The sequence below is a fragment of the Mustelus asterias genome, chromosome 4, assembly GCF_964213995.1.
Source record: "Mustelus asterias chromosome 4, sMusAst1.hap1.1, whole genome shotgun sequence".
NCBI classification, from domain to species: domain Eukaryota; kingdom Metazoa; phylum Chordata; class Chondrichthyes; order Carcharhiniformes; family Triakidae; genus Mustelus; species Mustelus asterias.
Genome location: NC_135804.1, coordinates 33,638,595 through 33,655,277, shown reverse-complemented (window position 1 = coordinate 33,655,277; position 16,683 = coordinate 33,638,595). Strand labels below are relative to the sequence as shown.

At 40.6% G+C, this 16,683-nt stretch overlaps 1 protein-coding gene across 2 annotated transcripts in view; it reads left to right on the top strand.

The window, feature by feature from the left end:
* uri1 (URI1 prefoldin like chaperone) overlaps positions 1-16,683 on the top strand; it is a 58,697-nt gene that overhangs the window by 31,481 nt on the left and 10,533 nt on the right. For both annotated transcript variants that reach the window (XM_078210788.1, XM_078210789.1), the window contains exons 5-8: positions 2,448-2,530; positions 7,434-7,509; positions 8,429-8,609; positions 15,510-16,542. In XM_078210788.1, the coding sequence (XP_078066914.1) occupies positions 2,448-2,530; positions 7,434-7,509; positions 8,429-8,609; positions 15,510-16,542 (1,373 nt within the window). The remainder of the gene's footprint in view (positions 1-2,447; positions 2,531-7,433; positions 7,510-8,428; positions 8,610-15,509; positions 16,543-16,683) is intronic.

The following is a 16,683-nucleotide window of genomic DNA, read 5'->3' as shown; positions in this document are numbered from 1 at the left end:
TTAATTACCTGTTTAACCCAGACGTACGATTTCTAATATCAACCTGTAGAAATGAAGATTTAAGTAGTTTGACTTTCTATCTAATATGGGATTGTCTCTATTGGTGTTTTATCTAGTAGAGTTAAATTCACTCCCATGAGGCATTGTTGAATAAATAATGGAGCTATGTGTACTTCTGAAGCAGACCCTCACTGCAGAGTAGTGGACATAGCTTAAGCTTAGACTTTTAATATAACTTGACTGGCTGTAGATTGTGGAAAGCAGTTGATAACTTTAGGTATTCATGTACTCAATTCACTTCAGTCATGAGTCATGATCATACCACACAAATGTCAGGTAATGACATTTCATACCGAGAGAATCTAAGCACCTCCACATGACATTCAATGTCATTATTATTGCTGAATCTCTCAAAGCTCAACTGGACTAACCACATAAATGCCATGACATCAGAAGATGGGTATTCTGAAGCAAGTGGTCATGACCTGACTCCACAAACTCATCTCACCATATACAAGGCGCGAGTCAGGAGTGCTGTAGGATGTTCTCTGTGTAGCTGAATTAGTACAACTGCAACAATATTGAAGAATCTTGACCGCATTGGTATCCATCCACTACCTTAAATATCTACCATCTGCACACTGGATTGCAGCATTTATTATCTACAAGATGCACTGCAGTAGCTCAACATGGCTTCTTGTCTCATACATGATTCTTGACGGGCATATTATTGATTATTTCTTCATTGTTGCTTTGGCTGATCCTCCACCACATGGACCACAATGCTTCATTAAGAAAGATCACCACAACCTCTCAAAGGCAACTACGAATGAGCAGTGCTGGCTTGATGTTGACATGGAACTGATTTTTAATGGAAGCAAATGCACATCAGCAAAAAAAAATCAAATGACTAGTTGGATGTGGCCTTTCTCGTGGGTGGAGGGGGATTTGGAATTGGAATTCAAAGTTGAGCAGTACTGATTGTACCTTGAGACAAAAAAAAGGAAGAGATATTGGACTTAACAAGAATCTCGCACAGATTCACCAGAATGAGGAACTTAAATGGTTAAATTGAGGACGCATTGCATCAACTTGGCTTGTGTTTAGAAGGTTGTGTAATCTAATTGAGGTATTTAAAATCAAGGGATTTGATTGGATACTGAAACTCTTCTATCTATTGGAATTCTGAACAAGAGGCTCTAATTTAAATATTAGTGTGCCATGTAGGAATTAAATCAGGAAGCACTTTTTCACAAAGGGTAATGGAACTCGAACTTGTTCTCAAAAAAGGCAGCAGATATTGGTCATTTGAAACTTAGATCGATAGATTTTTGTTAGTCAAGAGTTTCAAGGGACATGGAAGAAAGGTGGGTAAATTGAGTTGAGAAACATATCAGCCAAGATCTAATTGCCTATTAGAAGAGACTTGAGAGACTGGCCCACTCGTTCTTGTTACTCACCATGCCCTATTAAAATGATAGTAATAACAGATTTATTCCTCAAAAGATAGACCACTGAAGATATTCCTGTTGTTGAAAATGCTGTACTCTGACTTAGAATTTGGTAAGCAATGAAATGAGGCTATTTTAAAACAATCTTTAGAGGGATAAAATAGAAAAGTAGTGAAGTTATGTTGAACTTGAATAGAACCTTGTTTAGATTGCACAGAGTGCTGTGATCAATTCTCCATGTTATAAAGAAAATGTGCAAAAAATCCACAAGGCTGATATAACCGAGGTAAAGGTGAAAATTTATCCTTTTCAAACATAAACATCAAATTACTTTGAGGTTTTCAATAACCTACATTGTTCAGAAAATGTTCCTGAAATGATCAGCATAAATAATTGATTTATGGAAGCAACAGGCAGAAATATGAGGTGTTATACTTATCAGGAAAGATAGAACAGGCTGGGACTCGGGTGATCTGATGGCGATTTTTAGAATTCTAAAAAGGGGTTTGGTAGGGAATGGTGGATTTATATGTTTCCATTTGTGAGGGAGACCAAACAAGGAGGAATAACTGTTAACAGTCATTAAATCCAATAAAGAAATCCGGATAACTGCTTTTTTTCAGTCAGTAATTAGAATGTGGTCCCTGCTAATACAACCTGGACGTAAATCACTTAAATGCATTTAAATTGAAGCTAGATGAATAAAAGAGGGAAATAAATAAAAGATCAAGATTAAGCTGAGGTGGGAGGAGGCTCGTGTGAAGCTTGAAGACTGGAGTGAACCAGTTGGGCCAAGTGACCTGTTTCCTGTGTACATTCTGTACAATTTTGTGTAATTGGCAAGTGGTGTACCGACAACCCTTGGAGCGACTGACTTTGTAACATGCTGACCTTGAAGTCTCAGCAGCATTTCTTTAATCTTTTTCATGAACTACTCTGTAAACTGCAATAGGTTGTTTTCATCACTAAATAAAACATATTCATCTTTCTTTTCAGATGTACAGAAGGCACTGGATGATCTTCACAAAGTTATGAACAGTTTTGAATCCAAGGTTGAGTTCATTGAAATGGAGAAACTGGTATGCAATGTTTTTGCCTTTTTTTTTGTTAGTCCAGTTAACCACAAATATATTGTTGATCCTGTCTACAATATATACTGCATTGTAAGATGTTATAAATAGTGTTGTGGCCAGCTCTGAAAAATGAAAGTAAATTACAGTGGGTGTTTTAGAGCAAGGTTACTGAGTGTGTTCATGTATTAATCTCCGATGGCCTGGCCTGAGAGAACCTGTGCATGTACACCTAAACTGGTAAAGTATATTCAGTACAATATTAATCATCATCTAACATAGCAATAATGATGTGTAATGATTAGCTCTCAAATCCAAAAAGGAAACTAATTTGAAGTTTCATGATGAATGTGAATATTGAAAAAAAATTAATAGATCCTGAATCAAAAAAGGAGTATGGGGTTGAGATTTAAGGTTGAGGTCTGAAATTGCTTGTCTAAATTGAGGTTAGCAAGATGGGTGTACTGACCTTGTGACTCAATTTTTAAAAAATATTCTACCAAGTCCTTTGTGGGAAAACATTTCAGGAATAAACAAGGGATTATAATTTCGGATAAATTCACTTGGAACACTGTAGACGCATATTGTCCATTCTAATATTAGAAATATTACATTTCTGCTGATACATTGTAGTTGTGTAGATTTTAAAGTTGCAATCATGCACCATATATTTAAATAGCATTTTCCCCTCCTGTATTTTACACCAGGAACTGTACGAAGTATGTGTTGTGAAACTTTCCTTATACACATGTTTGGAGAAGGCTTTCATTTTTTTTTCCTTGTGTGGCTTTGGTTCAGAACTCGGCATCTAAACGTGTGTTTTTCACAAACATGTCATCCAAGATTTTCACTGAGCTCAGGCTTTGAAAAATATAACAATTTCCAGAAATAGTTCGACCACTAAGGTGATTTATGTAACCACTTGTAACTTACTGTCACAATCCTAAGTATGCCTATTCCAGGGCAAGTGTTGCTGAATGCTAAAATGTAATTAACTTGTGCCTTCATCCTATGGATACAAATGAGAAAAACGCAATCTTTTTTGCTTTTGGCAATCTCTGATGATTCATAGTTGAAAATATTGTTCTTGATAGAACTGTGCACTGATGTCCACAACATTATTAAGTTGTTCTTGTAGAAAAGCATACAACTTGCTTGCACCTGTACTGCCAATGTTTTCTATATACCGCATAACTGCTGTACCTCATTTTAGATTTGAGTCACATTTGCTTGTAAAATGAGTTTATGAACTGTTTATTCTGCTATTGATACTAATTCTCATTTTGATGTATATAGTTGGCTAGTAGCAGTGAGAACCAAATGTGTAAGTCTCTCCCTGTCAGCACACAAGCTGCTCCATTGGCAAGTCCAATTATGAGCGGTGCAGTGGTTAGCACTGCTGCCTCGCAGCGCCAGGGATCCCGGCTCAATTCCAGCCTTGGGTGACTCTGTGGAGTTTGTAGATTCGCACCATGTCTGTGTGGATTTCCTCTGGGTGCTTTGGTTTCCTCTGGGTGGGATGCTGTTTTAGAAAGTTGGAGCAGACTCGACGGGCTGAATGGCCTCTGCAGTGTAGGGATTCTATGGTTCTATGATTCCTCAGCTGAGCCTCTTCGTGGAGACAAATGGAAACTGGGTCCTTCATGGATCTGGGTTAAAGCTTCAGAGGAACTGAGGATTTTTGGCTCCCTGAGGAGTTGAAGGCTAAGGGAGTATATATTGACCAATCTGGAGTGCATCTCAAACACAGACTGGTGTTTAAATATGTCATCTGGCAACTCTTACAACTAAACCAGTTGCATCCCTCTGGCCTCACCCAGGGAGGCTGGAAGGGAGATCCTGGGAGGACGCTCCAGCTTCACACTTGCTGAGTTCTAACGCAACATGCAAGACAAGCCCAACTCAGTTCACATAGAGAACATGTGCTACAGGCTGTCACCAACAGTGGGAGGGCCCACCTTGAGTCGGGCAACCTCTGTCTAGTAAGGTGCTGACCCACCACAGTCCACCTGCTTTGGTAAGTGCTTGGAGTTTAGAATCCCTACTCAAGTGGGCAGAATCCATCACATCAGATAAACAAAAAAATGGAGATGGCAGCTCTTCAATTGGCAAGGTGGAATGCCAGGATCATAGGCACACGGTTGGCAGCTGATCGATAATGTGCACAAGGCAGCTATAATCAACATAGAACTCGGTAAGCTGAACATCGACGTAGCTTTCCCGCAAGAGACCAAATTTGTCGAGAGCAAATTACAAAGGAAAACGTTGCGTGTTCATCTGGAAGGAGAAGAATTCAGAGGAAATCCATAAGCAAGGTATTGGCTGTACTGTAAGGAAATGTCTACTCTGGATAGCATCTGCTCACTCCCAAACCTGCAAATTGTTCAGAATGTGTTCCCTCCATCAGCCCCAGCTCAAACAGGGACACTTAATCTTGTATCTATGCTCCAACAGTGTATCTCCACTAGAGAGAAATATCAGTTCAGTTAGGAGCACGACACTATCAGCAGATTTGCTTAGTCGGAACATCTTTATCTGGGAGATTCCAATGCAAGTGGGGGCACTAACCATAAGGCATGGCCCTCCTGCCTCTGACGACATGGCTTGAAAAGTGTGTGAGACCAACATCTTGGCCTCTTGGAGATATCCGAGATCAGGGCATTGGCATCAGCTAGATCTGATCATTACTAGAAATGACACTGAACACAGTCCTGCGATTTAATTGAATAGACACTACTGCATTCCCACACAGGATCTAGAAGCAAAATGGAACATACTTTGACACACCGTCTACAATATTGCACTCAAAATATGGGAAGCAAGAATGAAAATATGCGTGGCTAACATCACTGTGATTGAACTTGCGGCCTGCTCTCATTAATTACAAGAGAAATCCGAATGAGTAATCTCAAATGTACTAAGCTGCTTGAAGTAATTCCCAACAGACTGGTATGTGGTGCATGAATGACAATTGGTTACAACAAGGCCAGAATATCCAGATGTCCTTTCGACACAAGGGATGTTAGCAGCATTTATGAAGGAATCAAAAAGCAAAAGTTCAGTTAGCAAAGAAAATGGTTTAACTGAAAACCAAATTGTAGAAGTCATCAACAATTGCAATAAACAGTTGCAGAGCTGGGTGGAACATTATCTTGAGTTGTACTGTAGGAAGAGCACAGTCACTGAGGAAACTCTAGACACCATAGAGAGCCTGCCTGTAATGGCAAAGCTGGATATCAAGCCTACAGTAGAGGAGCTTAGCAAAGTTACTGACTCCCTTGCCCCACACCTTTCTCTGGTGGAAGAGGGCAGTGCCACAGGAAATGCATAATGCAAAGATCCTGACCCTGTGCAAGAACAACAGCAACCACAGTGATTGCAGCAACTATTGAGGCATCTCTCTGAACGTTATTTGCCTGTGTTGCCCTTGTCAGGCTGCAGATTTTGGCTTAACGCATCTATCCCAAATCCCAGTGTGGTTTCAGAACTGAAAGACCTACAATTGATGCAATCTTGGTCTGGCAGCTGCAACAGAAATGTCGTGAACAAAGGAGGCTGGTATATATTGCCGCCTTAGATCTCAAGCATTTAACCATGTGAACAGAGGCTGCTTGTGAAAATTGTCTGTCCTCCAAAGCTGCTCAATTTGACCACCTCGCTGCATGACATTGCTAAGTTCAGTCATGAAGGGGCAACATTAGAACCCTTTCAGCCCTGCAGTGGGGTCAAATGGTTCTGTGTTGGTGCACTTTTTTTTTGCCTATTCTTTTCTTTGCTGCTCTCGTATCTTCTTGTCATCTAGAGAGGAGTGTCTGCTTCGACACCAGAACTGACAAAAAACTGTTCCACCTTGCTTCAAGATCAAAGTCCACCAGGTCCTCCCCAGCGTTGTTCTCTATGCAAATTGGCAGACTTTCTTGTGCCTGTAAAAGTTTGATTTGTTTATTCGCATTGGGAAGGCAAAGGACTAGTGTTGCCATCCCACCATCTATCAGCATTGACACTGACCCTCAGGCTGTTCATAGCTTCACCAATCTAGGCTCCATGATTATCAATCTGTCACTTGATATTGAAATAAACAAGCACATCATAAAAGCTGCAGCTGTTACGTCTAAGCTGAGGAAGAGTGTGTGGAAAAGCAATTTTGACTCCACTACATTGGAGACATGTGCAAGACATGAAAAGGCTGAATAGTTTCCAATTTCACTGTCTCAAACATATCCTCGGCATCTCTTGGCAAGGTTATGCACTCTGACGTCCTGGAGCATGCTAGTTCAATCTGCACACACGTTAAACCAACTAAGTTAATGCTGGCTCAGCCATGTTCATCGAAAGGAAAGCTGTATACCCCATGACTGCCTGTTTGTTGAATTAGTCACTGGATCATGACCTCCTGAATATCTATACCTCCACTGCAAGGAAGCCTGCAAAATGAGACATGAAGATGGTGGATCTTGACACTCGGCGCCAGCCATTGATGGCCGTGGCCTCAGGAGGCTGACTGAGGCAGTTTGAGTAGAGACAATAAGCTTAGCTGGCCAAGAGGAGGGTCCAGAATAAACAGGTCAGCAAATTGTGCACCTTCTCAGCCTACTTTCTTCCTTTTGAGGGGGCTGCCTTACCAGAATGGGGCTCCTGTGCCCCATCAAGCAATGTTTACAGAGTTGCCCACCAAGACGCAACAAATCATTGTCTCATGAGGTGGAAGGTTGCGACATAAAATTGCTGCTATATGTGGAGAGACGCAGTCGTGACTGTGTTGCTGCTAGCATGTCGTGGCTAGAACCACTGAAGGGGAATGTATAAATGGGCTACAATTAATCTTTAATATAATTTATTTTAAAATATTTAGAGTTAAAATGAACACAATCAAATTAAACTTTTACTACATACTGCATTCTTTTCTAATTAGGGAAAGGAAAGTATTGTAGAAATACACGAGGAATTTCAGAATGAAGACCTAGAAATTAAAGATTTAAAGTCTGAAGGTACTTAACTATTTCTGGCTTTTCTCATGCTAAACTAAAGCTCATAAATAACTAGGACTCCAAATGTTCTTGAGGCGAGGGAGAAGCCTTTTATCCTCATTTTTGTACTTTGTACTAGACGATGGTCACAATCATATGCTTGGACAACATGAACTGTTGAAGGTTTTTTTAATTGGTGCAATGCCAAATTTGATTTTCCTAATCTTAATCACCCCTACCCCGAAAACTCAAATGTTATCTAAAAATGTATTGGAGCGACAACTCTTATGGTGTCACTACCAATTAGAGGAAGTGCATCTGAAGCACCAATTGACAAATTCACAAAGTTAAATTAGTTTTTTAAACTGTCTCTGCAACATCTTTTCTTTCTTGAGATTTTAGCTTTTTAACACTTTTTTCCCAAAGTTTATATACTTAAGTTCTTGTATCACAAAAACTTTCAATAATGGCTTTCTACTTTATAAATTTCCTATTTGAAAACAATGAAAGTATCAGATTTCTGAATTGAGGGAAGAGCAACCTTCCAATTAAGGATATCTGGTTAAAATTAAATTACAGCTGGCATCCTTTAATTTTTAATGTGTACAGTGCTGCATAAAAATTTTGCACACTGAATTATCATTGGAATAGTTTCCTGTGTATTTGGATAGCTCAACAATCTATTTTTGTCTGTTGATGCATTGATTATAACCATCTCTTTAAGCTATTTTGAAATGGAACTGACTTTAAAAATGGCTGACCTTTCATTCCTGTATGTTTGTTGTTACTTTGTGATTTCAAAGTCTATGTGCAAGCCTTAAAACACTGAAGCCTTTATGATGCTTGAAGTGCATTGCAGTGAAGAAGCATTTAGTGTTTTTAAGTCGATGCTTGACTCTAATTTTGGTAAATGTATTCTAAAAAAACCTTAAAATTACAGGGAAACACAGGCAAGCTCATAAGCCAAAAGAAAATTCAAAACCCAAAGAGGTTTTTGTGGCAGAATTGGAGGATGGTGACGGTGCTGGTGACCACAGGTCAAGTATCCTAACTGAAGAGGAATTGTGGGCCAGGTTGGATGAGCTGGAACAACAAGAGGAGATGCAGGATGAAATTGATAGGTAATTTGCTCAGAGCTTGGTGACTCGCATTTTAAAGCAGTTGGATTTTTCTTAAAACGAGGGCATTAATGTCATGGTCATTTCTTTGTCACATATAATTAGCACAGTTTTCATTATTGAATATTTCATACTGTCCCGTTAATGCTGCTGATCTCCTGGAATGGCAGGTTAAATCATTCTATTGTGACCTGTAGCTCAACTTCATAGTGTCTGCTATACAGGGACAAAGACTGTGGATGCCACCTTTTTATTTCATGAAATAGTGAACCAGTGTACATTAACTCCCAAACTTTATCCTTTTTATTAGTGGATTGTCTGTGCCATTACCTCATTGTCAGACATGTTTATTGCATGAAATGTCTAATATGTTCTCTGTTACTGATAGTGTAAGTTTACTGCATAGTATTATGGGAGTGTTCCTAATATTTTCAGGTCAAGTACCGTTTTGCATTTATTTATGTAGCTGTTAACAATTATGCTTCAATATGAAGCTAATTTTTCGTCCAACATTTATAAAGCCTAGGATACAAAGGAAAATGTTGAAAATATGCTTGAAAATGCACCACAATTGGACCGGTGAATCCCAGATGCCCACCACCCTCCTGGGTAAAGAAAATTTTCCTCATCCCCTCTAATTCTTCTACCAAACTCCACAAATCTATGTTCCCGGTAATTGACCTCTCAGCTAGAGGAAACAGGCCTTTCCTGTCGGTCTCATCTAGGCCGCTCATAATTTTGGACAGCTCGATTGGATCACTCGGCCTCCTAAGGAAAACAACCCTAGTCTATCCGATCTTTCCTATTGTTGCAAATTTCAAGGCATGGCAACAATCCTCTTTGGATAAGGGGTGATGCCATGGATATGCAAATGTCACAGCCACAAGATGTGAAACCATAGAAACCTTACAGTGCAGAAGGAGGCCATTCGGTCCCACGAGTCTGCACTGACAACAATTCCACCCAGGCCCCATCCCTGCCAATCCCACACATTTACTCCACTAATCCCTCTCACCTACACATCCTGAGACACTAAGGTGCATTTTAGCACAGTCAATCCACCTAACCCTGCTTATCTTTGGACTGTGGGAGGAAACCCACGCAGACACGGGGAGAACGTTCAGACTCCACACAGGCAGTGACCCAAGCCGAGAATCGAACCTAGGTCCCTGGACCTGTGAGGCAGCAGTGCTAACCACTGTGCCCACGTGCCGCCCGTGTCTTTGGAGGAGCTGGAGCAGCGACTTTAGGTAGGCAGAATCTTTGATTGGAGGAGCAACTCCTGACAGATTTTCTCTTCCTGTGCATTAAATGCATTGACCTGAACAGGCGCCAGAGTGTGGTGACTAGGGGATTTCACAGTAACTTCATTGCAGTGTTAATGTAAGCCTTACTTGTGGCTAATGAATTAACTTTAACTTTTAACTTGAACATTAAATCATCATTATACCTTCACAAAAAACAACCCTTGACTCCAGCTTCTTTGCAAACTCCATCAGCCTGCCTTTCTAATGGTCCTGTCATGTCTCAAATATATACCCATCTTTCTGGCAACTTCAAGTTTGAATTCATCCCATCAAGTTTCTACCCCTGCAAGTACCAAATGGCTTTTGTTAAAGTCATTAATTAAATCCTATACGATGATGTTCAAAGTAATCTATCCTTCCTCATTCTTTTCAATAGTTGTTCACAGCATTCTCCTCCATGCCTCTCCACTGTTGTTGAGCTTGCATGATTCCATTCTTACCTCAATGTAACCAGTGTATCACATGCAGTGGCTTTACTACTTGCTCCTGCACCATTCCTTCTGATGTGCCCCCAAAGATCTATCTGTGGTCTCCTTCCTATTTCTCATCTCCACACTCCTCACCCCACAACTTCATCTGAAACCACAGCATTTGTTTTCAAATGTGAACTGAAGTGTACAACATCCAGCTCGAGCTCACCATCACCTTGTTCAACTTCAACTCTGTCTCTAGATTAGATGCCTGGCCCAACATTCAGTACTGAATGAACATAAATTTACTCCAATTAAATATGGGGAAGATTGACGGCATTATTTTTGGTCCTCACTCCAAACTCCTTCAACTGAAGTTGAACTAGACCAGGAGCAACCTTGGTGTCATAGTTGATCATGAAATGAGCTTCTGACTATATACCTATACTATCACCAAGACTGATTATTTCCACCACCACCATTATTAAAACTGTCTATTTCCACCAATGTAACATCACCCTCCCACTGCCCCAATCATCTGCTGCAACCACCCATGCCTCTTCCAGTGAACTTTTGGATGGCTTCCTACATTCTACCCTCTGTTAACTTGGAGCTATTCAAAACTCTGCTGCCTGTACTGTCATTCTCAAAAAGTCCCATTCACCCCTCTGCTCGTTGATCTTCATTGGCTCCCAATCAAACAGTGACTGGAGTTTAAAAATTCTCATTGTTGTTTACAAATCCCACCATAGCCTCCCATCTCCCTATACCTGTAATCTCCAACCCCACAGCTTTGAAATATTTGCACTCAATTCTGGCTTGAGCAACCCCTGATTTTAGTTGCGCCACCAATGGTTGTGTCTTCAACTGGCTAGAATCTAAGCTAAACTTCTCCATCTCTCTGCCTTCCTTTCTTTTAAGCTGCTCCTTAAAACCTAACTAGGGCCATAAGCGGTTCATTTACAAGGCTGTTGTGAAGTGCCTTGATATTTTGTATTGCATTAAAGATGCAATATAATACAAGTTGTTACTGTGGCATTGCAGGAACTCTGGTGCAAACAAATTAGTTGCCCACAAAGGTTTGTTGTCCCCAGCATTCTAATGGATTTGAGGCATGGATTTGCCACTGCTGTCATATCAAGAAACTTAAAATCATAGAATTAAAGTAAATTACTGCGGATGCTGGAATCTGAAACCCAAAGAGAAAATGCTGGAAAATCTCAGCAGGACTGGCAGCATCTCTATGGAGAGAAAAAAAATAGAATCATAGAATCCCTACAGTCCAGATGAGGCCAGTCGGCCCATTGAATCTGCACCGATTCTGACAGACTATCTTACCCAGGCACTTTCCCCTGCTCTATCTTGTATAATCTCACACATTTACCATGGCTAATCCATCTAACCTACACGTGTTGGGACACTAGGGGGCAATTTAGCACGACCAATCTACTTAAACTGCCCATCTTTGGTCTGTGGGAGGAAACTCAATGCAGACATGGGGAGAATGTGCAAATGTCACAGTCACCCAAGGTCAGAATTGAACCCAGGTCCCTGGAGCTGAGACAGCAGTGCTAGCCGCCCTTGATCATTTTCACTTGTGCCATTTAACTGTAATTGAGACCACATTCCAAAAGGTCTAGTTGTGATACATTTGCGTGTCTGCATATCGAACTCCCAAATTCGTTTTCGACACCTCTTGCAATAAAAGAGGCACAAAAATTAGCTTGAAATCTTGCTACATCTAGTATATACAATTGCAGTATTTCTTCATATTTTGTAGCATGGAATTCTTAGACAAATGTTCTGAAATAAGGAATAGTTGACAAATGTTCACAGCAGTTAAATAATGTGTAAAATCCTTGCGTAATTCAACTATCTTTCCGTTCATTCCAAAGCAATTGAGGCCTAGTATAGTGTCAATTGACTAATATTTAGCCTGTGATAGCTTAGTTAAACTCCTCAAAGGAGATAAAATATGCAATATTACTAATTGAAATTACTGTCAGCAAAATTTCATCTATTACTACTTCACCCAAAAATATCTTTACCTGCAATGTGTCACCTGCAGCCAGGCTAGCACTTTGAAACCAGCCATGTGAAGGTACATGAGAAAAACCTAGAATCAAGTTCCCTTTCCTGTAGTCAGGGGAACTGCCAATCTTATAGTCAGTATTTCCTTGATCTTGCTGAATGATGGCTGTGTGAATGGAGGGTCTCAATTACCAACCCACATCCTGCCACTGTGATGTCTAACACCCCATTATCCACATGAATACTGCAAGTGAATATCCTTCTAGATTAGAAATAAAATTGATGTTGAAAACTGGTGCATTGATATGATATTATACATAAGAGCATGTATATGGCCAGAAAAAATTGTAATCCTCTACCAATTTTGTTTCCCAGCTGGCTAGCTTAGAGCAGTGTAGAAATTTTTTTTAAAACAAAACTTGGTTGCACGTTACATAAAAGAAAATGGAGAAATTCACAGCTTTAAAATTGGTCAAATTTCATTTTACAGACCCTTTGATTTTTGATGTTTTATGAAGCTTGTTTTTGGTTTATGAAGCTGTTGAAATGTGTAGATGAAATGACAGCCTTCAATTGTTAATTCTAAAATTGGCATGGCCATAAATTTAAATTAATAGATAGGAATTAGTCAATTATGAGACAAACCAGCTTTTCATTTTTATATGAGGAACATATATTCCATCTGTTTACTGTACCCAGATTTCGTCTGGTTTGTAAAATTAGTTTTACTTGGAGAATAGAACTAACGTTTCAAGTCTGGATGACTCTGAAGTCAATAGAAAATAGGGTGGTATTTATATTGTTGGGGGGGCAGGGTTGGTTTGACAAAGATGTCATAGACAAAAAGACAAAGGAAGCATAAATTGTGGTGATCATGGCTAAGAAGGCCCATTAAGAGATCAGTATGTGTAAATGGCAGAGCAAAGACGTGTAACAAATGGCCCTAATCGAGGGGGGAGCGGAGATTCGTCGGGGGGAAAGATGGAAAGTGAGAATTTTAAAAGGTGGAAAAATGAAGCAATGGAAAATTAAAATCTTATTTTTAATCTATAAATAAGATGAATTGAAATAGGGTGAAGGTTGAGGAGAGAGTTCATGCTCTAAAGTTGTTGAACTCGATGTTCAGTCTGGAAAGCTGTAACGTGCTTGATTGGAAAATGAGGTGGTGTTCCTCCAGTTTGTGTTGGGCTTCACTGAAATGTTGCAACAGGCCAAGGATGGGCATGTGGAGATGAGAGCAGGATGGTGTGCTGAAATGGGAAGCAATTGGAAGGCCTGAGTCCTGTTTGCAGACGGACCAAAGGTGTTCTGCAAAGCGGTCACTCAGGACCCTTTCCTGGTTCTGGGAGGGGAGAGCGGTGAGAACAGTGGTGTGGGAGATGGTTCGGGCACAATTCAGCCCTGTCAACCACAGTGGTGGGAAACCATGATTAAGAATTACGATTTTTTTTTTGTTCAGTTGCTCTGGTGTTTAATTGGTCAAATGCAAGTATTAGTTCCTTTTGAGCAATAGTGAAAAATGCAGCAATATTAAGTGGTCAGTCATTAGATAAGGTAATTTTGTTTATTTTATTTTGGTTTTGAAGCAATATGCATTTTGTAAAAGTTGAATGCAATTGTGAAAAGTCGTATAGTAAACGTAGCTAAGGTTATCATACAATTCTCATCAAGTTCTGGACCGAAATTAACAAGATACTACATTGTATAGGATATAATAAATCCAAATCACATTACAGAGAATTATTTCACGGAAACTGCTGAAGGTCTTGAAATGCTAAAACATAAGATGTAGGATGAGGAATAAGTTATGCAGCTCCTCGAATCTGCTGCGCTTCAGTAAGACCATCATTCATGTGATACCTTGATTCCACTCTGCTACCTTATCCTCTTATCTCTTGACTTTGTCCAGAAAAATGCCATTAGTTGAACACAAGAGTTTAAGTCTCGATGGTTTTCACACGCTTCATTGGACAATGATTTTTCATTACAATAAGACTTCCAGGGTACAAAGTTGTAATGTTAACACAATTTTATAAATATATGGATCAGCAAAGTTTCCAAAGTTGATGTAAAATGTGGAAGAAACGCATCATTAGATTCAAGGGAGTCTTAGCTTATGCAAAGTTGAGTGATTTAAGTATGAGATAATTATTTTCTGACCACTCCCTGCTTTAAAATGACTCATTGATCTAATCACAGTTATAAAGTGCAAATATTTAATGTAACACTGCCCAATTTCTTAGGGCTTGAAGACTAATGTGTCAGTATTGAATTTATAGTATTTTTGACAGTATTGGTGCAATTGCAAATGCTTGCAGTAACTCATCTCCTGACTCCCCCTGACTTCAACACCTACAAGGCACAAGTCAGGAGTGTGATGGAATATTCCCTACTTTGCTGGATAGCTGCAGCTCCAACAACATTCAAGAAGCTTGACACCATTCAGGACAAAGCGGCCCGCTTGATTGGCACCACATCCACTCCCTCCACCACTGACGTTCAGTAGCAGCAATGTGTACTATCTACAAGATGCATTGCAGCCATTCACCAAAGATCCTTAGACAGCACCTTCCTTACATAGAACATAGAAAGCCACAGCACAAACAGGCCCTTCGGCCCACAAGTTGCGCCGATCACATCCCCACCTCTAGGCCTATCTATAGCCATGACCATTTCCATCTAGAAGGACAAGGGCAGCAGATACATGGGAACACCATAACCTGCAAGTTCCCCACCAAGCCATTCACCATCCTGACTTGGAAATATATTGCTGTTTCTTCGCAGTCGCTAGGTCAAAATCCTGGAATTCCCTCCCTAACAGTATTGTGGGCTAGCCCACAGCATGTGGACTGCAATGATTCAAGGAGGTAGCTCACCACCACTGTCTCAACGGCAACTCGGGATGGGCAATAAAAGCTGGCCAGCCAGTGACACCCATGCCCCATGAATGAATTTTTAAAAAGTACTTTTTCTTCAGTCTTTGTATTCTCACTCCAGGCACATGTTCCTCTAGTTGATTTGAGATTATTTTTGTACATAGTAAGTAACTAGAGTACTGTCAACTATACTGTCTATTACAATACTGTGGCAAAAGTTTTGAATAAATTAACTCTATAGAAGAACCCCCTCTTGAAATCTGTGATTATTTATTTCAGATTGTCTTACACAGTTGATGGAAATAGTGAAGAAAGTAGCTCCTCTGAAGAAGACAAAGAAAAAAACGTAAAGCCCAACATAGATGAGGCGCCTGATTGGAAGAATCTTCTTGCTGAACATGAGAACCATGACCATGAAGAAGCTGAACATGCGAACCATGTCCGTGACGCAGCTGAACATGCGAACCATGTCCGTGACGCAGCTGAACATGCGAACCATGTCCGTGACGCAGCTGAACATGTGAACCATGTCTGTGACGCAGCTGAACATGTGAACCATATCTGTGACGCAGCTGAACATGTGAACCATGTCTGTGACGCAGCTGAACATGTGAACTATGTTCGTGACGCAGCTGAACATGCGAACCATGTCTGTGACGCAGCTGAACATGCGAACCATGTCTGTGACGCAGCTGAACATGCGAACCATGTCTGTGACGCAGCTGAACATGCGAACCATGTCTGTGACGCAGCTGAACACGCGAACCATGTCTGTGACGCAGCTGAACACGCGAACCATGTCTGTGACGCAGCTGAACACGCGAACCATGTTTGTGACGCAGCTGAACACGCGAACCATGTTTGTGACGCAGCTGAACACGCGAACCATGTTTGTGACGCAGCTGAACATGCGAACCATGTTTGTGACGCAGCTGAACATGCGAACCATGTTTGTGACGCAGCTGAACATGCGAACCATGTTTGTGACGCAGCTGAACATGCGAACCATGTTTGTGACGCAGCTGAACATGCGAACCATGTTTGTGACGCAGCTGAACATGCGAACCATGTTTGTGACGCAGCTGAACATGCGAACCATGTTTGTGACGCAGCTGAACATGCGAACCATGTCTGTGACGCAGCTGAACATGCAAACAATGAGCATAAAGAGGCATCAGAGTTGATTGCATTGAGTACCCATGTTAATGGCTTGGAACATAAGCATAGTCATGACTATGGTGAAGAGGAAGTTACTGGAGATGATGACAATGTTCCAACCATACACTTCTTACACACAGTGGAACCAAAAAGGGTTAGTATTCATAATTTTTTAGCCTTTCAAATAAGGGACAGAGTCCTGAGTTGATCGGTCTTCACTACTTTTGATGCTTCCCCAGGAATATCTGGGAATTTTCTAAGCTATGGAGCTGCAGTTACAGATTTCCACATAGTT